We start from the raw sequence: 23,918 nt of genomic DNA, 5'->3' as shown, positions 1-23,918 counted from the left end.
ACGCTGGTATCAAGAGATTCAGAGAGGGTAAGATATACCCATACTAGGTCTCAGGTTTTTTTTTTGTGCACAGCTAAAGAATTAGAGCTCTGTAACTAAACGTCATTGTATCAAGATATCATTGTGTTAAATGGTAACAGATATCTTTGTATTGGATTGTAACGTAACTTGTTAACACCTGTACTTTGCTAGCATATAAGAAGTATACAATAGCCTTTTATAACCACACGCTTAAAATTGTAGCTTAATAAACTTGTAACTAGTTAAGATCTAAGCCTGACCCTGTTATCCTTTTGTCACTACAACACAGCCAACACAACAAAAGAACTTTAACCGTTTGGTTACTACAGCCTGGCCGTAGGTGAGAGTGCTAGGAGCTGCCTGCTCTAACAGTAAAAAACTGGGTTGTTTAGGACCCAGGGGAATCCATCAGCCTGTCTTGGCTGCTTGCAGCGACGAGCTCTCTGCTCTCGCAGTTTTAAACTCGGATAATAACAAGGGCATAGTTGGTACCTCACCGCACATTACCCGGCCACTGGCTAACGTGCTCTTCAGAAAACAAAACAAAACAAAACAAAACAAAAAGTCCCTGTAGCACCTTAAAGACTAACAATATATTATTCATTAGGTAATGAGCTTTCATGGGAAAGACCCATGAGTTTTACCAACAGCACAAAGAGAAAGCTTTCCAAATTTAAAATATTAGTAAAAAATGTTGTAGTTTCCAAACATTTCACACACCCCTTTCATGTTCGTACAGAAAAACTTCAATATCCACACTAGATCATGCCTTGAAATTCAGCTAACCCAGTTTTCTTCTTAAGGTACAGGACAATAGTCAGGGGCAAAAACACTCTATTATAAAAATTGCCAAAAAATTGCCAAAATGTGATGCTGGCTATGAGAACCCTGTGAGAGTGTATGAACTTCTAGATTAGAGCTGGGAAGGAATTTTTCAGTGGGGATTTTTAGTCAGAAAATGCTGATTTGCCAAAAATAAAACTGTCTGAAGAAAACTATCAAATCTGACAAAGCTTTCACTGGGAAGATTTCTCAGGTCCAGAATCTAGGAGTCGAAGAAATCTCAGGCGCTTTGTGCAATCAGAGTTAGTAACCGTGGATAGTGCATTAATTCAAAATATATTGTGAGTGATAATTTGAGTGGTAACTAGATCTGATTGCAACTTGGAATTTCTGACATTTGTTTTTGCTCCAAGTAAAAATAAGATGAAATATAAATAACCTTTTTTTTTCTTTTCAAAGAAAAAGAATTTCTGAAAAATAATTCATTTCAGATGATTTTCATTCTGGAAAGTTTCAGAATTTCAGTGTAGAATTTTATTGTTAAGTTTGGATTTTATTTTTTTTTATTATTTTGAATTATAGCATGTCATGAGTAGCACTGTAATATTTACATGAAATAAAGTAAAATAATACAAATAGCACCGAAAGGAAATAAAAGTCAAGTTGGATTGCCAGTTCTGTTCATTTCCTCTGGGGCACCTGGCGGTGGCCACTGTTGAAAGACAGCATATTTGGCTAGATGGACATTTGGTCGGACTCACTGTGTCTGTTTGTCTTAAGAAAAGTTTCCAACACAAAATATTTTTACTTCAAAAATCCTTTCACCTTGGAAATTTTCATCAAAGTCTACACTTTTTTTTTTCCTAAATGGCTGTCTGCACTTGCATTCCTCTTTTGAAAGAGGCACACAAATGAGGGAAATTGAAATGCAAATCAGGTGCTGATTTACATATCCAAGATCTCATTTGCATATTCTCCTTTCAAAAGAGCTTCTATCAACAGGAAAAAAGCAGTACAGATGCAGCTCTTTCGAAAGTAAACCCCATCTTTGAAAGAACCCTTCTTCCTATTTTGTTTCAGGAAGAAGCATTCTTTTGAAGATGGGGTTTACTTTCAAAAGAGGCCTGTCTACACTGCTTTTTTATTTCTAAAGAAGCTCTTTCAAAAGGAGAATATGCAAATGAGGTACCAGATATGTAAGTCTGCACCTCATTTGCATTTTCAAATTCCCTCATTTGCATGCCTGTTTCAAAAGAGGAATGCAAGTGTAGACACAGTCAATGTGTTGATTTTTTTTTAAATCTTTTTTTATTTTAAAAAATGTTTACATGAAAAATTTCCAACTTGTCTGTGGCCATCAACTTAAAGGGTCATTGGTGCAGGGCTGGATTAAGAGCCTGCAGGGGCTGGAGCTGATAATTTTTGATGGGCCTACAGTACACATTAAAATTTAAAATAATAGCAATTTTTATGAATTCATATTTTATTTTAGTAAAATAAAACACTGAGGCCACGCCTATATTATCTTTCCCTTTCGGAAGGAGTATTTAAATGACATAGATCGGAACTGGTTAATGAGGTACTGATATGAATATTCAGTGCCTCATTAGCATAATGGCAGCCAGTAGTGCTTCGAAAGTGCTGCTTTCGAAATGCAAACTGGCCATGTAGATATGGGCACTTCGAAATAAACCCCAGACTTCAGAATTTTCATTTTGGGAATAAGGGAATTTTGAAGTCGGGGGTTTATTTCGAAGTGTCTGTGTCTACATGGCCAGTTTGTGTTTCAAAAGCACCACTTGCATAGCGTGTCTGCCCACTGTTATGCTAATGAGGTGCTGAATATTCATATCAGTTTCTCATTAACCAGTTCTGACCTGTGTCATTTAAATATCCCTTCTGAAAGAGAGGGATAGAATAGACACAGCCTTAAAGAGAAAAATGTCTATAATGCAACTTTTCTTGCTTTACAACTTGCAAAATCTGCAATACAGGATCTAGATCCAATTTGCTCAATAGTTCATTTTCTGTACACAGAAGAGGCAGTGCATTTATATGTGCCTGGCCCATACTTGATTGTAGTTCATTTGTATGCTGTTTTTAATGCATTTTTATGCTCTTGTTCTGTTTCCTTTTCAATCTCATGCTCCTCCAGCTTGTAAGAATCACATTTATACCATAAACTTGCTGTCGTTTTCAGAGTCCTCCAACTGTGGTTCCAGGGCTTTGTCTGCACTGCAAGATACATTTCAATTTACAGCAGTAAGCTCGATATTACAACATCACTTCTTAACTGTGAATATTTGCTCGATTTAGGGAGCACTAATATCTATATCATAACATCATGGAAACCAGCTGGGTGTAGCGTCAAATTCAAATTTAAAAGTCTGAATGAAGGCAAGTGTGGAAGCACCACGTCTTAAAATTGAATTCGTTAGCCTCCAGAGGTGCCCTGTGTGTATTCCACAATGCCCTGCAGTGCTCCGGTCTGGCTGCTTCCATCTCCCCTGCTCTCCAGGTGCACAGGAATTAGGTAACAGGGAGCCCGTGAATTTGAATTCAGCACCAGGAAGCCTGTGGCTGTGGGGTCATGTTTGTATGAGAGGCTGAGAAACTTCTTTCTTTGTGGCAGTGAGCACATCTACCCATCTATGCCGGAAGGTAAATAATAGCTTGGTTTATAATTTTGAAGCACAAATTTGCCACTGGTTGTCCTGTCAGACCATTTAACCCCACTTAGTGTTCCAGTTCAGATCCCCACTGGTCCTAATCAGAGGTGACAATCTGGTGCTGAACTTTGAGGGGAATTGGTAATGTCCAATATGTAAATGAGCCCCACAGAGTCCAGTATTGGACTACAGTGTATGTAGAATCAGTGTATATTGAGGATATATGTACTTCAAAATGTCTCTGAAAAAAAATGTTGTCTGAACTTTTATGAACCTATTCTGGCAATGGGCCTGAGTTTCAGCACCCACAGCCCCTCCTGAATAGGACACTGCATTGATGAGCAAACAACAATAGTTGCTGAGCTCAATTTTCTGTGATTTAATATGTTTTTTGTTAAATCTTTGCTTCTAAAACTGGCAGGTGGTGCAAGGACAGAACTGTTTAACACATAAATATGTCAACCAACTAAGTCCTAAGAAGTGTACTGTAAAACTACACAGACAATCCAGTAAGTGACTGAAAGTCAATGAGCAATTTTTAACTCGGCAAATTTTTATTACTAGTATATAAAGCTGAACTTGTAAGATTCTTATCAGAGGCCTAAACAATTCAGATCCTTCAGTGATACAGTTGGTCTAAAACAAAAGGAGGAGGAGGAAGAACTAAGTTCAAACCCTATACTTCATATCACAGTGCTAAGAGCCATTTGCCTGGTTGTGCACATCAACAAGCACCTTATATCTGCAAGTGACACGTTTTTAGCCTTCTCTTGGCCAATTTGCATATTATTATTTGCAAAGTCTGACTCCCAGGTGGAACATGATGTAATTGTAAGTGTATTCCACTGAATGATGTCTTTGATAGTATCCTCCATGGTTTTGGAAGAAGCTCTTGTATAATTTTATGTTCTCCTTGGGTGCTATACTGTTTCCTGTATTGCTAGACGTTCCATAAAAGTAACATGGAAAGTTTTTCAGATGTCTTTTGGCCACCTCAAGGACATATCAAACGCTACTAAAGCAGGAGAAAACTATGCATGCCAACTTCAGTGTAACAGTCCAGGAAACTATATAACAGTCAGCCTTACCTCAATCCCAGGGAAAATAATGGAGGGGATCCTCAAGGAATCCATTTTGGAGCACTTGGAAGAAGGGAAAGTGATCAAAAGTAGCCAACATGGATTCACCAGGGGCAAGTCCTCTCTGACCAATCTGATTAGATTCTATGACAAGGTAAAAGGCTCTGTGGACATGGGGAAGCCAGTGGATGTGATATACCTTGACTTCAGCAACGCTTTTGATACAGTCTCCCACCACATGCTTGCCCATAAGTTAAGGAAATATGGATTAGATCCTTGGATTATAAAATGGATAGGAAGCTGGCTTGATGGTCAGGTCCAATGTGTAGAGGTCAATGACTCAATATCTGGATGGCGGTCAGTTTCAAGCAGAGTGCCGGAAGGCTCGGTTATGGGGCTGGTGTTGTTCAACATCTTTATTAATGACCTCGATGAGGAACTGGATTGCACCTTCAGCAAGTATGTGGATGACACAAAACTAGGGGGAGAGGTAGATACATTGGAGGGCAGAGAGAGAATCCAGAGTGACCTGGATAAATTGGAGGACTGGACCAAAAGAAATCTGATGCAGTTCAACAAGGAGAAGTGTAGAGTCCTGCACCTGGGGCGGAAGAATCCCAAGCATTGTTATAGGCTGGGGACCAACTGGCTCAGCAGCGGTATGATGGAAAGGGACCTAAGGGCTATGGTGGATGAAAGACTGGAAATGAGTTAACAGTGTGCCCTTGTAGCCAAGAAGGCTAATGGCATACTTGGGAGCATTAGGAGGAGCATTTTGAGCAGATTTGGAGAAGTAGTTGTTCCCCTCTATTCGGCCCTGGTGAGGCCACATCTGGAATCTTGTGTCCAGTTTTGGGCCCCAGCATAAAAAGGATGTGGACATGCTGGAGCAGGTTCAGCGGAGGTCAACAAAAATGATTAAGGTCTGGAGCACAAGACCTATGAGGAGAGGCTGAGGGATTTGGGCTTGTTTAGTTTACAGAAGAGACGACTTAGGGGAGATTTAATAGCAGCCATCAACTTCCTGAAGGGGAGCTCTAAAGAAGGGGATGAGAAACTGTTCTCAGTGGTGTCAGATGGCAGAGCAAGGAGTAAGGTCTGAAGTTGAAGAGGGAGAGGTGTAGGTTAGATATTAGGAAAAACTACGTCACCAACAGTGTGGTGAAGCAGTGGAATGCGTTGCCTAGAGAGGTGGTGGATTCTCTGTCCCTCAAGGTTTTTAAGTCCCGGCTTGACAAGGTCCTGGCTAGGATGACCTGGGGGGGTGTTGATCCTTCTTGAAGCAGGGGTCTGGACTAGATGACATCAGCGGTCCCTTCCAGACCTATGATTCTATGATTCTATGAACTGCTAGCATCCAGTATAATAGAATCCGTATTTACAGGCTGTAAATCCAGACAAGCTGACATCAGCAATAGAGTCAAACTCCATTTCCTGAGGCACTACACCTTGAATGGGATGTGACTCTCAGAAAGTGCCGAGCTACCCTCTGTAATTTATTCCCAAGTTTGGTGTACAGAATCAAGAGTCTATATCTTGGAAGCCTTAGTTTCTCAACTTTGCTTTGTTTAGTCCAGAATAAACTGTTTTGTCACACTGAAGGAAGCAGAATAATAAGCAACAAAAATACCATGTTCGGGTTGTCATCTGCTAGGCTGTGAATGTTAACTCGTCAGCACTAAGCAATTACTGACTCCAAACAAGAGAACCATTAGAGAACCATTTAGCTGAGTTCTGTTTGCCTATGTATAATAATGATATAGTCAATGATGTATCCACATTTCCTTTAAATAGGAGAGATGGGCTGGTTTAGCCTCAAATGAAATCAACGTATGGCTGTTGGGTTGTGTCCCAGATACGAGAAGGCATCTTTCCTGTGATCTGGACTTGAACAATCATGCTAAGGTTAAAGGTTTAGAGAATACCTCAGGCTTTCACAGTCCCTCATATCTGCTTTGCTAATAGATGGCAAAGATAGCTCTTGTACAGACTGTTGACAAATACACTAGATCCTCCATACTCTGGTGGTTCCTAATTTGGGAACACCCATGGTGTGGAGGAGGAGGAAGTTCTGCATGGTACAGCTCCCCCTTCCCCCAGCTAGGGAAATGGCAGTGCAGAGTGGCTTCCTCTGAGTCTGTTCCTCGCAGCTCCCACAGCAGCGGGAGATGGTGTGTGGGAGTGGCAGGGCGCATGGAGTTACATGTCCCCTTGGGAGCAAGCATCAGTGAAGCACCCCAGCTCCCTCATGCCCAGAGCCCACAGCAGCCTCCCTAGCTCAGAAAAATCTTTAATCCATCATACCCTGTTTCCCAGGGTTGCCGGATTAAAGAGGTTCAAGTGTGTTATGACATTATTGCAGTTTTTACAGTATAAAGTGCATGGTTTTATAGAACATTTGAAAAAAAACATGCAATATGTTGAAGTGCTTATGTGAGGTTCCCCCCAGTAAGACTTTTTTCCCCTTTAAGCACTGCAGGTTATAAGTGATAAAAACAATGCAAATCAGAGAGGTTCTGACCAGCCAGGTCTTAGGCATAACATAGCATAGGTTGTAAAACACATCTTCATTTATTACTATTACTGAATTATTTTAAAAATACTGTTGTATTCATATGTGCATTTAGTGCAGATCTAATATTGCTACATTCTTTTAGGTTTCAATCCTTTGTTTCTTCTTCTTAAGAGCAAACGTTCTTGTTCAAATGTTCTGTCTGCTGATCAAATATCCCAACTTCTTCTGCAGGTATCCAGAGGATTGCCTTTTCAGAGGGGTCACTCTTAGATATATAAGAATGCCTTAAAAATCTGGGGACTTTTGGGTGCTGAGTCAATGGGAGGGAGGTACTAACTGATAACTTGGATAGGTAAATACTGACACTAAAGGAGATGCAGTATATCCTTTTACAAGGAGCTGCAGTTTTAAGTCCTTTGTATTAATTTGGAATGCATTGAACTATCAGTTTAAATAAAAGTCCAATGTATGATTATGTTCCCTTACTACTTGGAACACTTGAACTAATTTAAAATAATGCTGCATATTACCTGAAACCATTTAGTCAAAAATATAGAGAGAGTCAAACTTCGGCCAGCACAGTTTAAAGCAAATTGAATTCCATCTTGACAATGAATTTCAAATAGATTTTTAGTTGCACTATTTTATCCAGAGGGTGTTACATCAAATGTTTCCTTGGTGTATTGTACCCACCAGATTATGTAGTTTATCCGAACACTGATGTCCCAGAGCTCTTCTCATGACAAAATTATTGCTGTAAGACTGTACAAAAACACAGCCATCCTTTCTGTTCTCTTTCATCTTTATTGCTCTGAAAAAAAAATATCCAGAGGCCAAATCTTTAGTTTCTTGTGAGGGCTGCATTGGCCCCGCATGTGGTAAAACCTGCTAGAGGGATGACAAAGAAAAAAGGAAATTCTGTGAGGATTGTCACAGAGTTTCAATCTGGGTTATCCATAATTGGAACAGGACTTGCACCTTATGGAACACACCTCCGAAATAGACACCTCTGAAATATAGATCACCTCCAAAATATAGATTCTATAGGAGGAAGCAAAGGCCATTTATTTGGGGGCTGCCAGTGACCATCCTGTTTCCTGTCTTAGCATGGAACTAGACCTCTAGTGATTGTCCCAGGAGTTCTACTTTAAAGGTAATACATGAAGGCTTAGGTTGTTGTTCCTTTCCTGGGGTATGATATACACTCAGTTCCTTCCTCTTCCCTTTACAATGGATCCCAACTCCACAGGGACCTCAAATGAGCAGATGCTGCCATAGAGAAATGATGACTCTATCCTTAAGTGCTGGGGAGGATAGAGAAATGTGCACAGAATGTACATTGTGGAGGTTTTCTGGCATTCAATCTACCCTTACATAAGGGAAATGGGTAAAAATTGCGTAAAAATCTCAAGTTTCAGTCCCAAAGGACACTATATTTCATACATATTACATCCAACAGTCAAGACCGAGACAAGCACTTAAGCATTCCCACCAGTAATCCTAAAAGCCTCTTCCTGGGAATTAAATGCTTTGCAAAAGTTGATGAACATTATTGAAAGGAAACTTAATTATGGAACATAACTGTCTTCAGAATATGATATGAAACAAACTCTTGGTTAGATTATTATAAATGTTTGCACTAGCTATAATTTTTGAATAAATTTTTATGTCATCTACAAAATAAAATTGTGGGATGGGAACAGAGTAGATTTTGAGAAATATATTATTTTATGGAATTTTTGTTTAGTGTGGTTGGATTTTTATGTTTTGTAGTATTAGTAGTAGTAATTTAGTTGCTTAATTCCTGGGACGTGCCACCATTTCTCTTTGGTTATCATTGTTATTAAAAAGACACTGACAAATGTTTTAGGTGAATTTATCTGGTGGAATGATTTTTTTTTTACCTTCTATTGTTTTGTGATTTTTCACTCATGTACAGAGGACCAGCAGTTAGTCTATGCAACATTTATATTTCACCTAAGCTCTGAAAATAGGTCTGTAGAGTTTTTTTTCATTTAATCACTTTACAGAGGGTCCTTCACTCATCTTCTATGGCTCTGCCTACCTGGTTAATTTAATGGACACTAAAACAAGCATGACATATCTACCCAATGTGCCTGAGTTAACAGGGTGATGACATTCAGCAAAATGAATGTAACAGGAAGGCAAGGGGAATAGTGTGCAGCCCTCAATTCAGGAAGATATTGAAACATATGCTTCATGCTGGACTTACAATTCAGAACATACTAAGCTAGTAATACGTCTTCTTGAACTGGAGCATAGAAAAATAAGACTTCATAGGCAAGTAAGCAGCATGGGGAGGGAACCTATGAAAGGGTTAAAATTGTGCCTGTTATACAGCCTGTCAAGTCAAGTGGCCTTCCTGTGAGATGGTCCCTGAAGTAAGTTTAGTTTGGATCAGGCCTGAGGTCAGCTGCTCTGTAAACATTCTGATGCAATGCCAATTGAAATGAATGGGAGTTGGAGCAGGCTCTTGATGCTCTATTGCTGCCAAATTGTGCATTGTCACCAAATAAAGTATAATAAATCCATCTTTTTAAGTCCATAATTTTAACGCTATAAAATACAATGTGTGTATATATTTGTTAAATATCTGTTATTTACTTAACAGACTTGATTCAAAGGAACCTTTCCTGTCTGTCGGGTGAGTATGTTTATATATATGTGCATGTATGAATGTATATTTTAACCATTATACAATATTGTTGACCCCATTAGAACTCATAAATATAAAATGTTGAAATGCTAAATTCTCTCAGGTAAATGTCATTCATTGCTATATCTAAGCTTGGAAAGCATCCGTTTTAATTAGTAAATGTCAACAATCACTGATTTCTCCTTCCACCCAAACACGACAAAAATGTTTTCTCTTTGTTGATTAACTGAAATAAGCAGAAGAAAATTAAGTAGATGTTAGATGTTGCATTTGCAAACAACTGCTATATTAGTTTCCTTGATTTTGTTCTTTCAGTAATATGAATTTCATATTATCAGTATCTTAATATAGTAAGAATGTTAACAGCATTTTAATGCAATTAACATGCCATTTTTAAAATGTCACTACTAATGCAAAAGTTTACAAATATTTTATCAACTCAATATTGCTTTTCATACAAATTTGTAAAATTTAAAATCAGATTTTTTTCAAGCATATGAACTATGTCTACATTAGTATACCTATTAACAGTTATAAAGCCTGCATTGTCACCACTTTTCATATTTTGTTGATTCAAACAATCATTTCATCTATTTAAAACATTATTTTTAAATATGTTGTACTCTGGAAAACAGTATTCACTTGGTAATATACCTGTGTTTGTATATCATAAAAGTAAGCGCTGGTATTATATTTTTCAGACATAACTCAACTCTTCCTAATCTATCTTCCCTGTATTACTCTCACTTTTCTCTAAATCTAATGCTGTGTTTTCTCTTTTTCCACATCACTCTCCTTGTTTGATTTTTTTCTATCCAATTCTGTCTTCTCAGTCTCTTCTATTGTGCTTTCTCCCCATCTCTCAATTCTCACAAATGTAATATTTTATACTGCTAAGAATATATATCACAGGGAAAAGGCCCTGATGTAAAGTAATCAGGTAAGAGCTAACCTGAGCCCATAGATGAACCATAACTTCCAAGCATAGTATAAAACCAAGGATTTAAGAAATGTTCTGTGTAACCTGTATATGTAAAATAAAAGCAAACAAGAGAAACTGGTTAGTTACTGGGCCAAAAACAGAGAAAAAAGGGACTAGATTCAGCAAACGTTTCTATACATAAATAACCAAACTTGAGAGAGCTGTCTCAATTCTGAAAATGGGACTTGGTGAGATTATGTTTAATTTTATTTCTTTCTGCTGTATAAAATAACTAAGATTTGTTTGTCTGTATCTTGACTTAATTGCATAATTTTTTCTATGTTTTTTTTAACTTTTGGCATAGCATTTAACTTGCTTTTTTTTCTAGCCAGTCAGAAGTGGGGTTTTTTTTGTTTGTTTGCTTTTTCAAACTTTGCTATTATTCTTGACTGGCATAATTTGAAATGATTAAATTAATTATTTCTCCAATTTCTCCAATAATTCTCACAGTTGAGCAATTACCACATTATTTGGAGTTTTTCTCAAAGCCCAGCCCCTGAAGTCCTCTTGCTCACAGGTTAGCTTTGCTTTGTTAGCCATATTTGTCCATTTTTAGCGAGGCCTCAGACCAGGCTGTACTGCGTTACCTTAGGCCTTTATTTTACTACAGTGACGAGGAGCTACACTGCCCCAGTGAGAGCTACAGGGAACACAGGGAGAGACTCTCAGCTTGTCAACACAGGGACACTCAGACAAACTAGTTTGAGTTAACCAAACATGTGAATTTAAAGATGTGTAGTTAAACCACCCTAACCCCTTAAGGATGCATTTAGGGCTTGTCTACAGTTAAAACACTAAAGCTGTGCTGTTGTGGTGCTTCAGTGAAAACACTTCCTATACCAGGGTGAGCAATTTATCTTTGATGGGGAGGCACTCCAAGAATTTGGTAAGTGGTCACAAGCCACACTCTTCTATGTTAATGCGGGAAGTGTGGGATCTGGGATGGAAGTTGGGTACAAAAGGGAGCTCAGGGTAGGGGCCTGGGGTGTAGGAATGAGTGTGGGGTTTGGGAGGGAGTTTGGGTGAAGGAGGAGGTTGTGACTTGGGGCAGGGGGTTGGGATTCAGAAAGGGGCACAGGGTCCAGGAGGGGTATGGGTGCAAGGGAAGATTCTGAACGGGGGGAAGGATGAAAGTGGAGGGACAGGGCCTGGGAGGAGATTGTGACCAGCGGCAGGGGTGGGTTCAGAGGGTTTGGGTTGTGACCTGGGGCCGGGATTTGGGAAGATGGATGGTGTGGGGTGTCAAGTTCACGCTCTGGCCAGGAGGCACTTACCCTATGTGGCCAGCAGCCCAGCATGATCTTCAGGTGAGCTCTGTGCCTGCTGCACTCCCCTCCCACAAGCCACTCCAAGCAGCCAGCTGCTGGGACCATGTGCATCTCTCTGCTGCATGTCCCGTGGAAGAAGGGACTTTGCGCACTGCACACACCCAGACAGCTCCCATTGACCGGTTTCCAGTCAATGGGAGCTGTGATGGTTGTGCAGGAGGCAGGGCCAGTGCATGGAGCCTCTCTCCATGGGGCACAGAGATGTGTATGCTGGCTCCGGCAGCCAGCCAGTTTGAGCAGTGTGAGGAGCACATCAGGCCAGGAGCTTTTCTGAGGGTCCCACTGAGCCATTGGACTTTGGCAGTCCAGAGGATCTTGGTGGTCTGGATGCAAAGGTTTAGTAGAATGGATATGGCCCATGAGCCTTATTTTGCCCACCTTATACTGACTGGAGGACTTCTCCTCCGGGCATGGGTGATCCACTTGCCTGAGAAGTAGTAGCCACATCAGCCTGAAAAGTTCTCCCATAATGTGGCACTATCCACACCCAGGGTTAGATTGGTTTAACTGTGTTATTACGGGTTGTGAATTATTAACATCCTGCTCTACTCCATCTTGCCCCCCTGCTGTACACAACTCCCTCCTAGCTATTCTCATCTGATGTCTTTGTGTAAATGGGGCCTTATTCGGAATAACAGTAGCCACAGGACTCACTACATAGTGCAGCAATGGGCAATGCAAGGTGCATCTAACTTCTAAAGTTCACTAATGTGTTGCACAGTAATTGGTCTGTATCCACGCTGTTGACGTGCAATAGAAGTGTGGACTTCAATGTCACTGGTTCAAGGACTTTTAGAATATGCTAGCAGGGTCCATGTGGACCATTCAGCACTCAATACTTTTGCGTGCTTTAGAAATCATACACCTGCTATACGCATTACCACACCGTGTAGACTAACCCTTCCTTCTGTTTATCTCAATACATTCTGAAAATTAATTTGAATTAATTTTCCTGAGTGTCTCTGTGCAGATAAGCCCTTAGCGTGGTGTTTCAGGGTGGCCATTTCCATAGGTAAATGTGGAGGAAAATGATGCCCATTTCCTCCTTGCCCCCCACTGCCCTTCTGGGGCAATTTTCACGCCTGGATAGATATAGTCATAGTCCCTCCATCTCCCGAACAAATGAGCTGTGATTATCCCCAGTGTGATCATCCAGCCTGAGGTTCTTCATTACACAGGCCATAGAAATTCCCTGAATTAACTCCTGCTTGAAACAGAGCATACTTTTGTAGAAAAGCCTCCAGTCTTGATGAAAAAATTTCCAACATAACCCTGGATAAATTGTTACAATGATTAATTACCCTCACGGCTAACAAATTGTGCCTTATTTACTGCCATTTAATAAATCACATTCGGGTTCCATTCAGAAGGGGCATGAAAGGAAGCCTGAGAAATACAGCTGATTTTTATGGCTTTCAGCCCCTGCCAGCTGTGCACAATAGGTTTACTGCTTGATAAGCAGGCAGTGGCTTTTCACTGTGACTTGCTTTGCAAATCCATTTGCTTTAAACATCTTGTCAGCTGAGATTCAAGCTAGTTCTCCTTTTGTGTAGATGGTTAAACAAATCAGATCCAAACTGCTGATTTTTCAGATCTTTTTTCAAGTTCAGTCATTTATTTTAAACATTACAAATATGGAAGAAGGATGACCTGGGAATGGGGAAAGTGGGAAAAGGGTTGGATGGAATGAAATACGAAATAAGTTAGTGGTCAGAATTTATTAGGGGTTGCATATACCTGTCAGTTAATTCAGATTAAGGTATACGTCTGAGCTTTGCACACTAGTTATTTCTGAATAACTCCATGTGTAGGCACTCATATTTCAGAGAGAGGGACTCCTGCTCTAGCACAATCCCCTTTAAATACTATATTATTTTGGAACAACTCCATGGGCACACAAGACTTTACACAGTGAACAATTGTCCTCTTATCAAACATCACAAATAAAATTGGCACAAATTGACAAGATGTTGTCTGGAAGAAGGGTGCTTTCTTGAATCACAGTCTGGGAAATGTCCATCTGAACCAACTGGAGCAACTTAGATTATATGCCATGATGACACTGGCAGTGTTGTCCTCCAGTGTATCTGACTCAGTTCTGGAATATTTTATAGTATAGAAAATGGAATTCTTTTCAGATATTTTAAACATATAATGCCATTTCCTGATGTAAACTCACTGCCTAGTGCTTTTGCAAATATTCCTCATGAATGATAATCAAACAAACAAACAAACAAAAAAACAAACCAACATGCTAGTAGGAAATGTCTCTCTACGATTTTGGTGCATATATGCTCCTGGTTTCATGGTTTAGTTTTCTCTCTCGCACCATTTCTTCCTGTTCAAGAGCCCCTTGAGGAAGCTCTGGGCATCCAGGGAATTACACGTGGGTACGGAACAGGAAAAGAGAAAGCTACAGGCAGATGTGAAAGAAAGCGGGTGCATCCTGTTGCGCAGCTTGAGTCAGAGCTGGCTGAGCTGCAGCAAAAGCCAGGAGGGAGCTATTTAAAGAGCAATCAGGGACCCAGGTTGTAAAAGGGCAGTACATGTAAGAAATTTTAAGTTACTTTCACCTGTGGCTGAGGGATATGTGAACTGCTCTATGCTTCTCAAACCTCTACCACATTTGAGGCCCACTGGGAATTAAGATAATAATGCATTGTGAGCCTGAGTCCCTATTAACTTTTGGCTGCTTGCTTCTGTGTTACGCACCACCAGCAGAGGAAACTCTGGATGCATTGCAGCTCACCTGGAGATATAGGGGAGAAGGTCCCCCAGCCTGTTTTGAGGTACATGGTCTCCTGTAGAACATCTGGATGCCCATGGATTCTTGAGTTCTGGGGAAACAGCCTCCTGTGGTTTTCAAGCTTGGAGGGCAGAGCAAATCTCACTCCTCAGATCTCTTTGGAGAAAAGTCAACCAGAGGAAGCTTTGCAGATATTTATTCCCATCTCAAGGAGTAATCGGTCCCTATTTGAATTAGCAATTTTTATTATTATTATTATTATTCCAACCAGATCTTTCTATTTTCAGCGGTGCTCAGTACAGGTTCTTCAGTTCAAGTTCATTAGTTCTTTAAATATGCATTAATACATACAGCATGAACCAGAATGAAAATGCCATGGCAGCATAGCAAAATTATTTGATAACAAAGTCACAAAGACCTCACCCCTGAATGGTTGGTGGGAAGGGGTAATCTCTTGAGGTGCCACAAAAGTAGCCACAGTTGTGCTACGTGGTGATTTCACCCATTTAGTGAACAAGTTCCTATTTTGTTCTGCTTTGTGTAGCAGCTGTTCCACAGCTTTTTTTTCTGGCATCTCCAGCTGGATACTGTTTGGCAGAAGTAGTGTGTCTTTTGAGAAAATGACTCTTAAGGTTGCATTTTTTTTTGTTGCTGGCAAATTTCTCATTGCAAATGAGACATAAAGGGAGCCCAACTGAACTTAATATAAATGTGAAGGATTGGGTCCGTTGGCTTGGAAATTCTCTGTTGTCATCTTCAATTTTCGAGATTGCATATCGTTTACTATTGAGATATGAGTTGTTCAGTGTCAGGCTTTTAGATGTTCACCATTTATCGAAATTATCAGGAGTGTTTTTTTTTTTCACTTTGCAGTTATAGCAGTTGGAGTCACAAAGAAGTCCTCTAGAGCCACAGGTTGCAGACCCCTGCTCTAGGCACTGTACAAATACGTGGAGAGTCAGCATCCCTTTCTACGTGGGTCCATAGTTTCAAACTGCATTATTGTTATTTATTTGTATTGTCGTTTTGCCTCAGACTCCTAGACTTGATCCCACTGTGCAAGGGAATGGCTGCACAAAGAGAACAAAAAGACTCTCCCGACCCCAAGGAGCTTACAAGTTTAAAAAAGAAAAGAAAAGAAAAGTCAGGTTGAGCTTTCTTAATAGTGTCTGAAATCTGAACAACTGGCAACTACCTAAACAAATGGCAACCACTGTGGCCAGTGGAGAAAGAAGGGTGAGGCAGATCTGGGTAGCTTTCAGAATATGTTTCTGTTTAAAAAGCTAAACCAGGAATGTGATCAATATGTCCAGTTTATCTTTGGACTTTGAAATCAGCTCAGTACTGTCACAGGCAGTAGCCAGCTAGTGGAAAAGGGGACATTTTTCCTTTAAAGTTGTTCACCACAATGGTACTAGCATGTGGCCTTACTTGGCAAGACGACACCATGATTTTGCTCCACAACAGCCCTATCTGCCATGGTGTTTTAAAGATAGTTTGGTTGTTTTGACCATTTCTCTTCCCTTTAGAATCTATCAAAAGTATTGAAATAGAGCCCAGTTTAGCTCTTTCTTAAGTGAAGGTAAAAATTTCAGAGGACCAGACACATCTGAGGAGCTTAGAGAATGGTGGCTAAATAGTCAGGCTCAGGGAGGAGGAAGACAGTAGCTTTTCATGGGAGGAGCAAAAGGAGTATGTTAACAGCAGATACAAACAGGTTTTCATTACACTTTTAGCATTATTTTTCTTTTAGTGAATTTAAAATAGTGAAACTATACTTTTAGCTAATCTCCTCAAATTGGGTTTCAGTACCTCCTCTGAGTAAAAGTAAAAGTTCTCACTCTTCCTTTCTGCCTCGTATTGACATTGAAGTGTATGTGTTTAATCTCTAAAAATGAGAGATGAGGAAAAGTCTGCGCAAAGGGATGTGGTTTGCTTTCGGTTGTGAAAGTGACGAGATTAGTGGTCATACTCATTTACTCAAACAGTGTATTCTAGGGCCAGGTCATACAGAGGTTTTGTCCCCCTCAGGCAAGAGCTTACTGCAGTCGGTCAACTATAGAATGTAGTTGTTGTGGGAGATCGTGGTTTTAGATGATGGTCAGTCAGCGATGGAATGTGGCTGTCATGGGAGATTGTGGTTTTTCAAATTAGGACTGTAATCTGAAAGTAGGGTCTGTGCTGAATGAGGAGCCAGGGCAGAGACTGACACACTGGAGTGATGGGTTTTTGATGATTTGTGTGGGTGATTAGCCAGATTGTTACATTCTGAACAAGCCAGTGCTTCCTCTTTGTAGATTCTGTTACATTTTGAAAAGAATTGTTTTTATGAAGTTTACTCTGTGTCATATTCTAAACTGTAGCTTGAGAGTTTGGGTATAATAAGTCATGATTTGTATTGAATTACACTGTCATTGGCCTCATAACTGAAAGCTGAGAACACCTACCCAGTAATTTATATCCTGCATTGTTTTATTGTTTAATTATGCTAACTGTACACTCTTTAGGATGACTAATTAAAAATTTAAAAAACAATTAGGGAGTGCCATTATGCCAGGCAGTATTTTGGCTAATGAGATTGAGCAACATTTATGTGAGTGATGAGTCTGAGTTGCAGGGAAATTCAAATCACATCTATAGAACGTTTAACAATTTAATTAACATAAGCCCACCTACCACTTTCATTCAACAAGCAACAACAATTAGATTTAGGGCTTTGTCATATAGATCTTACTGAGGCAAAACTCTCACTGATTTTAAGAGGATTGTACGTTATGAATCAGAATTGTATGGTGAAGTGCAAATGAAATCTGATTAGGATACATGCATCACTTGGGAAGGAACAATCAGTTCTACTCATTCAAAGTGAGAAATGACAGGTGGGGAAGGAGAAAGGGATCTGGGGATCACAGTGGCTCAGGAGCTAAATAGGAGTCAACAGTGTAACATCGTTGCAAAAAAATGCAAATACCATTGTGAGATACCATTTGCAGGAGTACTGTAAGCAAGACTTGAGGAGTAATTCTTCCACTCTGTGCTGATTGGGACACTGCTGGATCTGAGAAGACTGATAGGGGACCCAAAACAGTTTTCAAGTTTGTTACTAGAGTGTGAGGGGGAATTGTTTCCTTCAACCTCTGAGATAGGACAAAAACGAATGGGCTTAAAATGCAGCAAGGACTATTTCAGTTAGATTTTAGCAAAAACTTCCTAATGATTAGAGTTGCTAAGCACGTAAGTAAGTTTCCCAAGGAGGTTTGAGATTTTTAAGAGCAGGTTAGACAAAGACCTGTCAGGAATGGTCTGGCCTCTACATGGCCCTGCCATGAGCTCAAGGGTCTGGATGACTTCTCAAGGCCCCTTCCAGCCCTATGTTTCTATGATTACCCACTGAGTTTCTGTGTTCTTACTCTCCTCCTCTTAGACTTCCATCTAGGCAGCAGCTACTATGTGTGGACAGTACAGATATCCTGTTAGCTTTCTAGGTTCACTACCACGCTAACAGCAACACCAAACAATTACAGTTATTGTAAAGTCGTTATTTAAAGAGGGTGCTCCAAGGGCCAGGTTGCCTAGCGGCTGGCACACCCAACTTCCTCCCCCTTCTTCCCTTGGCAGAGACATCTCTTTCCATGACGTGTGTTGGGTGGACTTGGAGCCGTGTTCCCTGCCAGCTGTGCAATTGTGCAGTCACTCAGGAGAGACTTAAACGCTGCCCGGCTGATTAGCAGAGCACTTACAACTAGCTTTTTGGTTTTGATTGGTGGTGCATATGCACGCTTGCCTCCGTACACATAAAAATGTATTCTGCACATGAATGGACAAGACGAGAGGGAACATTGAGGTGTACGTCTCTCCCCATCAGGGCCCTCAGTGAAGCAATGCCTGAACAGGGACCCCACCCCAACCCCACCCCACCAATACAGAGTAAGTCTATTTCCCTGGGGAAACCTCCTTCCTCTGTCTCTCTGTTTGGGGCACAGCCCTTACAGACAGTTTGGACTGAAATGACTCAGCTCAAGTCTTGTGGACTTCGTGGAGCATTCTTCCATGACTGACTCCTGCCTCTTGGCCAGTCAGCCCAGAACTAATCCAGGCACTCTCCTTTTCTTCTCTATCCCATCCAGGAATTTGCACTATGTATAGATAAGTGGCTCTGTTTTCCCTTTTTCAGCTGGTAATTATGGGATACATGATCAAGTCTCTAGGGCTGGGTGTACACGTGCCCCTTCCTTTCAAAAGGGGCATGTTAACACCAGATCAGAAGAAGGGCTTTCGAAAACTGGTGGGGTTCCTTTCGGAAGGTCCCGTCTCCACGGGCAGTGTGCAATTCAAAGAGCCGCACTTGCAAATCGCCGTGGCTGCCATTATGCTAATGAGGTGCTGCATATTCATTGCAGCACCTCATTAGCATCTTTCCAACCCTCTCATTAACATGTCCCTTTCGAAAGGAAGGGGCTCGCATAGACCCGGCCTCGGAGACAGGTACAATGCAGAACACATCCCTTTTCCAGATTCCTCTGCCTTTTATCTCTGCTGTCACCAGCAGACCCTGTTTTCAGACCATTAAGCCCATTTTTGTTCATTTACTTATTTAAGATCATAGTTACAGTGAGCTAAGGCTTGGGTCTAGTAAGGTTGTATTTTAGAACTGGATGAATCATTCTAAAAAGAGGTGTAGATATTTCACAAAGTTGAATGCTGCAGGTTCACTCCAAGGCATCTTATGGCATCATATTATTCAGACAACCACCTGCTAAATTGTGAAAGCATTGGTGAATACCAATGTTTTCATGAGTTTTAGGGTGAGCAGTTATTTATCAAAATTTTTCTCCTGGAGCAATGCCAGAGTGGCTCTTCAGTGTTTTCCTATCCTCTCATCAGGAACTAAAAAACGCAGTTATATTTCCAAATCACAGACATCCTATGAGTAACAATTACACAACAATCAGAAGATCACAACCCACACAGAGGCTGTCATTTGGTCTCATCACCTCTTTGTCAAGTATCTAGAAATAGTGAATAACGTCACAGAAACAAGGATCAATTCAGAAAGCGATAAGGAGGACTACATCAGTCTGACAATTTATTTGGCATTAATAATTTGTCCAGTGCTGTTGAACTTTGTGTGATTGGAGGATCTGGAGCATGAGCAATGAAATTGCAGCTTTTGGGATACTGAGGTCAAGGCGTCAGAAAGGTCCTTTGCATTGTACTGAGTCAGATTGTTCCTTTCTCCACTGCACTAACGGAAGCAGTTGCTGCATATTGAGTAAAGCTTTGTCTCCTTGTGAAGTGAAGTTCTCTTATGTGGTCAATAGAAAATATTAAACATACCAAGTGCGTCTACACTTGCATTCCTTTTTCAAAAGAAGGAAGAAGGATTCTTTCAAAGATGGGGTTTATTTTCGAAAGAGCAGCATCTACACTGGCTTTCTTTGAAATTAGAACATGCAAATGAGGTGCCAGATATGCAAATTTATACATCATTTGCATTTTAACCTCATATGCATACCTCTTTCGAAAGAGGAATGCAAGTGTAGACGCACCCAACCATAGTTTAAATCTGTGGTCAAATGCTGTTTGACCTTATCTAGGCATCAATATGTAGACATATTTCATGATCTGCCGGAAGCCTTATAGGCCATAAAACTGCCCTGCAGTTGAGACAGTTCATAGAAGAATAACATCACAATTATGTGAATCCAATATTGATTAGTAACAGTAACGTATTTTTTCTGGGGAGAAAACAGAAAATACTGGAGTTAAGATCAACAAGTAATTATAAAGAGAGAGAGAGAGAAAGAGAGGGGGAGAGAGAGGCGTGTTAAGAGTTTCAATTCCTTCAGAGAGTCTTGTGGCGTATAGCACAGTATGCTATCTACAAAAATGAGAAGTAACTTATTATAATAGCTTAATTCAGTAAACTATACAAATGCAAATTTACTCTATGATGTTTTTGTACTACTGAAGTATAGTGTATTTTATGTGTAATGATATAAACGTAAATGAAACCTCTAAATATTTACTTGTTTTGTCATATACATATTAGTACATTAATCTTTTCAAGCTGTAGTTTGCTGTGCTATACATGTAACGCAATTTTGTTTCTCAGACAAGGACGGGCTGATTGTCTTAGAAACATGATGATTTATGTATCTCATTTAACAACAGTGACAAATGTGTCTTTCCAGTTGTGGGATTAAATTTATTACCACTTTATGATCATGGACATATCTTCACTTTTTCTGGAGCAGGTAAAATTGTATATTGATGACATTTATGAATGCTTCATTAAAACAGAAAATATTTCTTAAATATAACTATATATGGTAGCTGTAGTGTAAAGCACATTATAAAAGTGCATTAGTATTATGTTCTTGAGTGAGAAGAACTATAAGAAAATATAGTGAAATATTTTCCCCATGAGTATTTGCTAAGTGAATAGGTGTGTCTGTTTTACTGCTCCACTGGAGTTTAATGTACTGGGTTTTTTCATTAGCAGTGCTGCCACATCTGTCTGCTAGTTTAGTTTATGTATAGGCTAGCAAAAGCACCAGTATCTAATGGAGTGTTTGCATTTCACAGCATGTCTCCTGCCAACTGTCACCTGAAGCTGAGAATAACAGGCCAAAATCTGCTCTTAGTTATACCAGTGTAGAATGGAGTAAGCCCATTAAAGCCGCGTCTACACGTGCGGCTACTTCAAAGTAGCCGCACCAACTTCGAAATAGCGCCCGCCATGTCTACACGTGGCGAGCGCTATTTCAAAGTTGACATCGACGTAAGGCGGCGAGATGTCGAAATCGCTATCCCCATCAGGGGATGGGAATAGCACCCTACTTCAACATTCAATGTCGAAGTAGGGCACGTGTAGCCGATCCGCGTCCCGCAACATCAAAAGAGCGAGGTCCGCCATGGCAGCCATCAGCTGAGGGGTTGAGAGACGCTCTCTCCAGCCCCTGAGCTCTATGGTCGCCGCGTGCAGCGGCTCCTTAAAGCTCCCCGCCCCCTGCCTTCCTGTGCAGGAAGCTGAGAGCACATGCAGGAAGCAGCAGTAACACGTGGCTAGCCTGCACACCTCCCTGCAGCCCCAAGACACACCCCTGCTGCGATGGCCGCCCGCCAGCCCCCCAAGCGCCCCCAGGGCACCCTCCCCGCAAGGGGAACCAGGGCTCCCAGCCTGGCAGCCAGCCCTGGAAGAGGCAGCGGGGGCCCTCCTGGACGGAGGCCGAGATCCGGGACCTGCTGGGGCTCTGGAGCGAGGAGGAGGTGCTCCAGGTAATGGGGAGCAAGAGGTGGAATGTGGATGCGTTCGCTCGGCTGGCCGAGGGCCTGGCCACCCGGGGTCACCCTGCCTGCACTCCTGACCATGTCAGGAGTAAGGTTAAGGAGCTGCGGCAGGGTTACGCCCGGGCCCGGGATGCAGCCAGCCAATCTGGGGCCGCCCCTGCCACTTGCCCCTTTTACAGGGAGCTCAGGTCCATCCTGGGCCCCCGGCACACCTGCTCCCTGCCAGCCACTCTTGACACATTGGCCGACGAGCCCCAGCAGGCCCCGGAGGTGGAGTCTGCCCCAGAGGCAAGCCCTGCACCCCAGGGGCACCCCCAGGAGCCCACCCCTGGGACGCCAGAGGAGGAGGAGGGGGAGTCCTCCTCCAGCGACAGGGGGATCCAAATAATCCTGCTGTCCCAGAGCTCCAGCAGGGCGCCCACCCAGAGGGTGTCCCCTGACCATGGGAACAGACCGTCAGGTATGTACTCCCCCGGTGCACACCGCCAGGGTTGACGAGCAGGGACAACAGACATGACCAGGGCCCTCCACATGCCCAGATGACCATGGCCCCAAGGACAGCAGTGGCATGTCCCTCAGAAGAGTGCATCAGCCCCTGCCCCCCCAGCAGGACAGTGCCATGCCCCATCCCTGGGGATGGGGGAAGTGGAACCTAGGGTCCCCCAGGGGGGGGGGACACCCATCAGCAGCAGCAGCATTTCCCGGGGACGGGGATGGGGAACCAGCAGCAGAGGGCTGGGGGGACAAGGGCCACGGCTCAGGGGCCACACTAATGGCTGTATCCACTCTTCTTCCCCCCCGTGTTCCGCAGCTGCACCCCGGAGAGCACCGGCGAGGTGTCAGTGGTCCCGGACAGCCCACCGGGGCCATCGCTGCAAGCCAGCCCCTCGGCGGAGCACCAACCAGCCCCAGGGCGGGGACGACGGTGGACCCAGCACCACCACCAGACGGCGACAGACACCCAGCTGCTCGTGACCCTCTGGCGGCAGCTGGAGGTGTCGGAGCGGCGCCTGCGGGTGGATGAGTGGCACCTGCAGTTGCAGGAGCAGGCGCTGGCCTGGCACCAGGAGGCAAGGGGGGCCTTTATGTGCACTTTTGAGCACATAACAGACTACCTGGGCCCCCATGCTGTGCCGCCCACCGCTCTGCCCGCCCTGCCCGCTCCACCCGCTGCTCCACCCGCCGTCCCACCGCCATCCACCACCCTGGGGCCTGCCACCGAGGGGGACCTGGGGCCTGCAGACACCCGCCGGCTGTATCTGCCGGTTCGCCTGGCCCCCACCCAGCCTCGGCCAGGGCTCCGGCCGAGGCAAGGGTCGCGCCCTCCAACCCCAGGCGCTGGACAGTAGGGAGTGTGGGGCCCAGGATGTGGTCCCCCCTCCCCCTTTGTACATATCCTCATTATTTTGTATATAGTTTGTGTTAGACCCCTGTTCTTTTATGATACCTGCCCCCCCATGTAAATAGTTCCCCCCTTTTGTTCCACTATTTTATATATATATATATATATATATATATATATATATTTGTATTAATAATAAGAGAATTCACTGTTTTGTGGTTTCAAAAACAACAGGTCTATTTTTATTTGCAAGAAAAGTGGGGGGGTGCTCTTGGGTGCTTTGTGGTGTGGGCGTGGGGGCAGGGAGTGTTGTGGAGGATGGGGGGGTGCAGTGGGGGGCCTGCCAGTGTTCACCCCATAGCCTGGTTGAAATGGGCCCTCAGGGCCTCCCAGACGGGGATCCCCTCGGGGTCCACCTGGTGACTGGGGGCAGTGGCTGGCTGCACGTCAGCCCTGCCAGCCTCCACAGCCCAGCCCTGAAAG

The 23,918-nt window shown here is 42.5% G+C and overlaps 1 protein-coding gene across 4 annotated transcripts in view; it reads left to right on the top strand.

The window, feature by feature from the left end:
* RALYL (RALY RNA binding protein like) overlaps nucleotides 1-23,918 on the top strand; it is a 309,810-nt gene that overhangs the window by 222,691 nt on the left and 63,201 nt on the right. For all 4 annotated transcript variants that reach the window (XM_074987013.1, XM_074987012.1, XM_074987014.1 and 1 more), the window contains one exon: nucleotides 9,700-9,732. In XM_074987013.1, the coding sequence (XP_074843114.1) occupies nucleotides 9,700-9,732 (33 nt within the window). The remainder of the gene's footprint in view (nucleotides 1-9,699; nucleotides 9,733-23,918) is intronic.

The sequence above is a fragment of the Carettochelys insculpta genome, chromosome 2, assembly GCF_033958435.1.
Source record: "Carettochelys insculpta isolate YL-2023 chromosome 2, ASM3395843v1, whole genome shotgun sequence".
NCBI classification, from domain to species: domain Eukaryota; kingdom Metazoa; phylum Chordata; order Testudines; family Carettochelyidae; genus Carettochelys; species Carettochelys insculpta.
The sequence above is the reverse complement of the archived record's forward strand: the minus strand, read 5'-3'. Positions and strand labels throughout refer to the sequence as shown.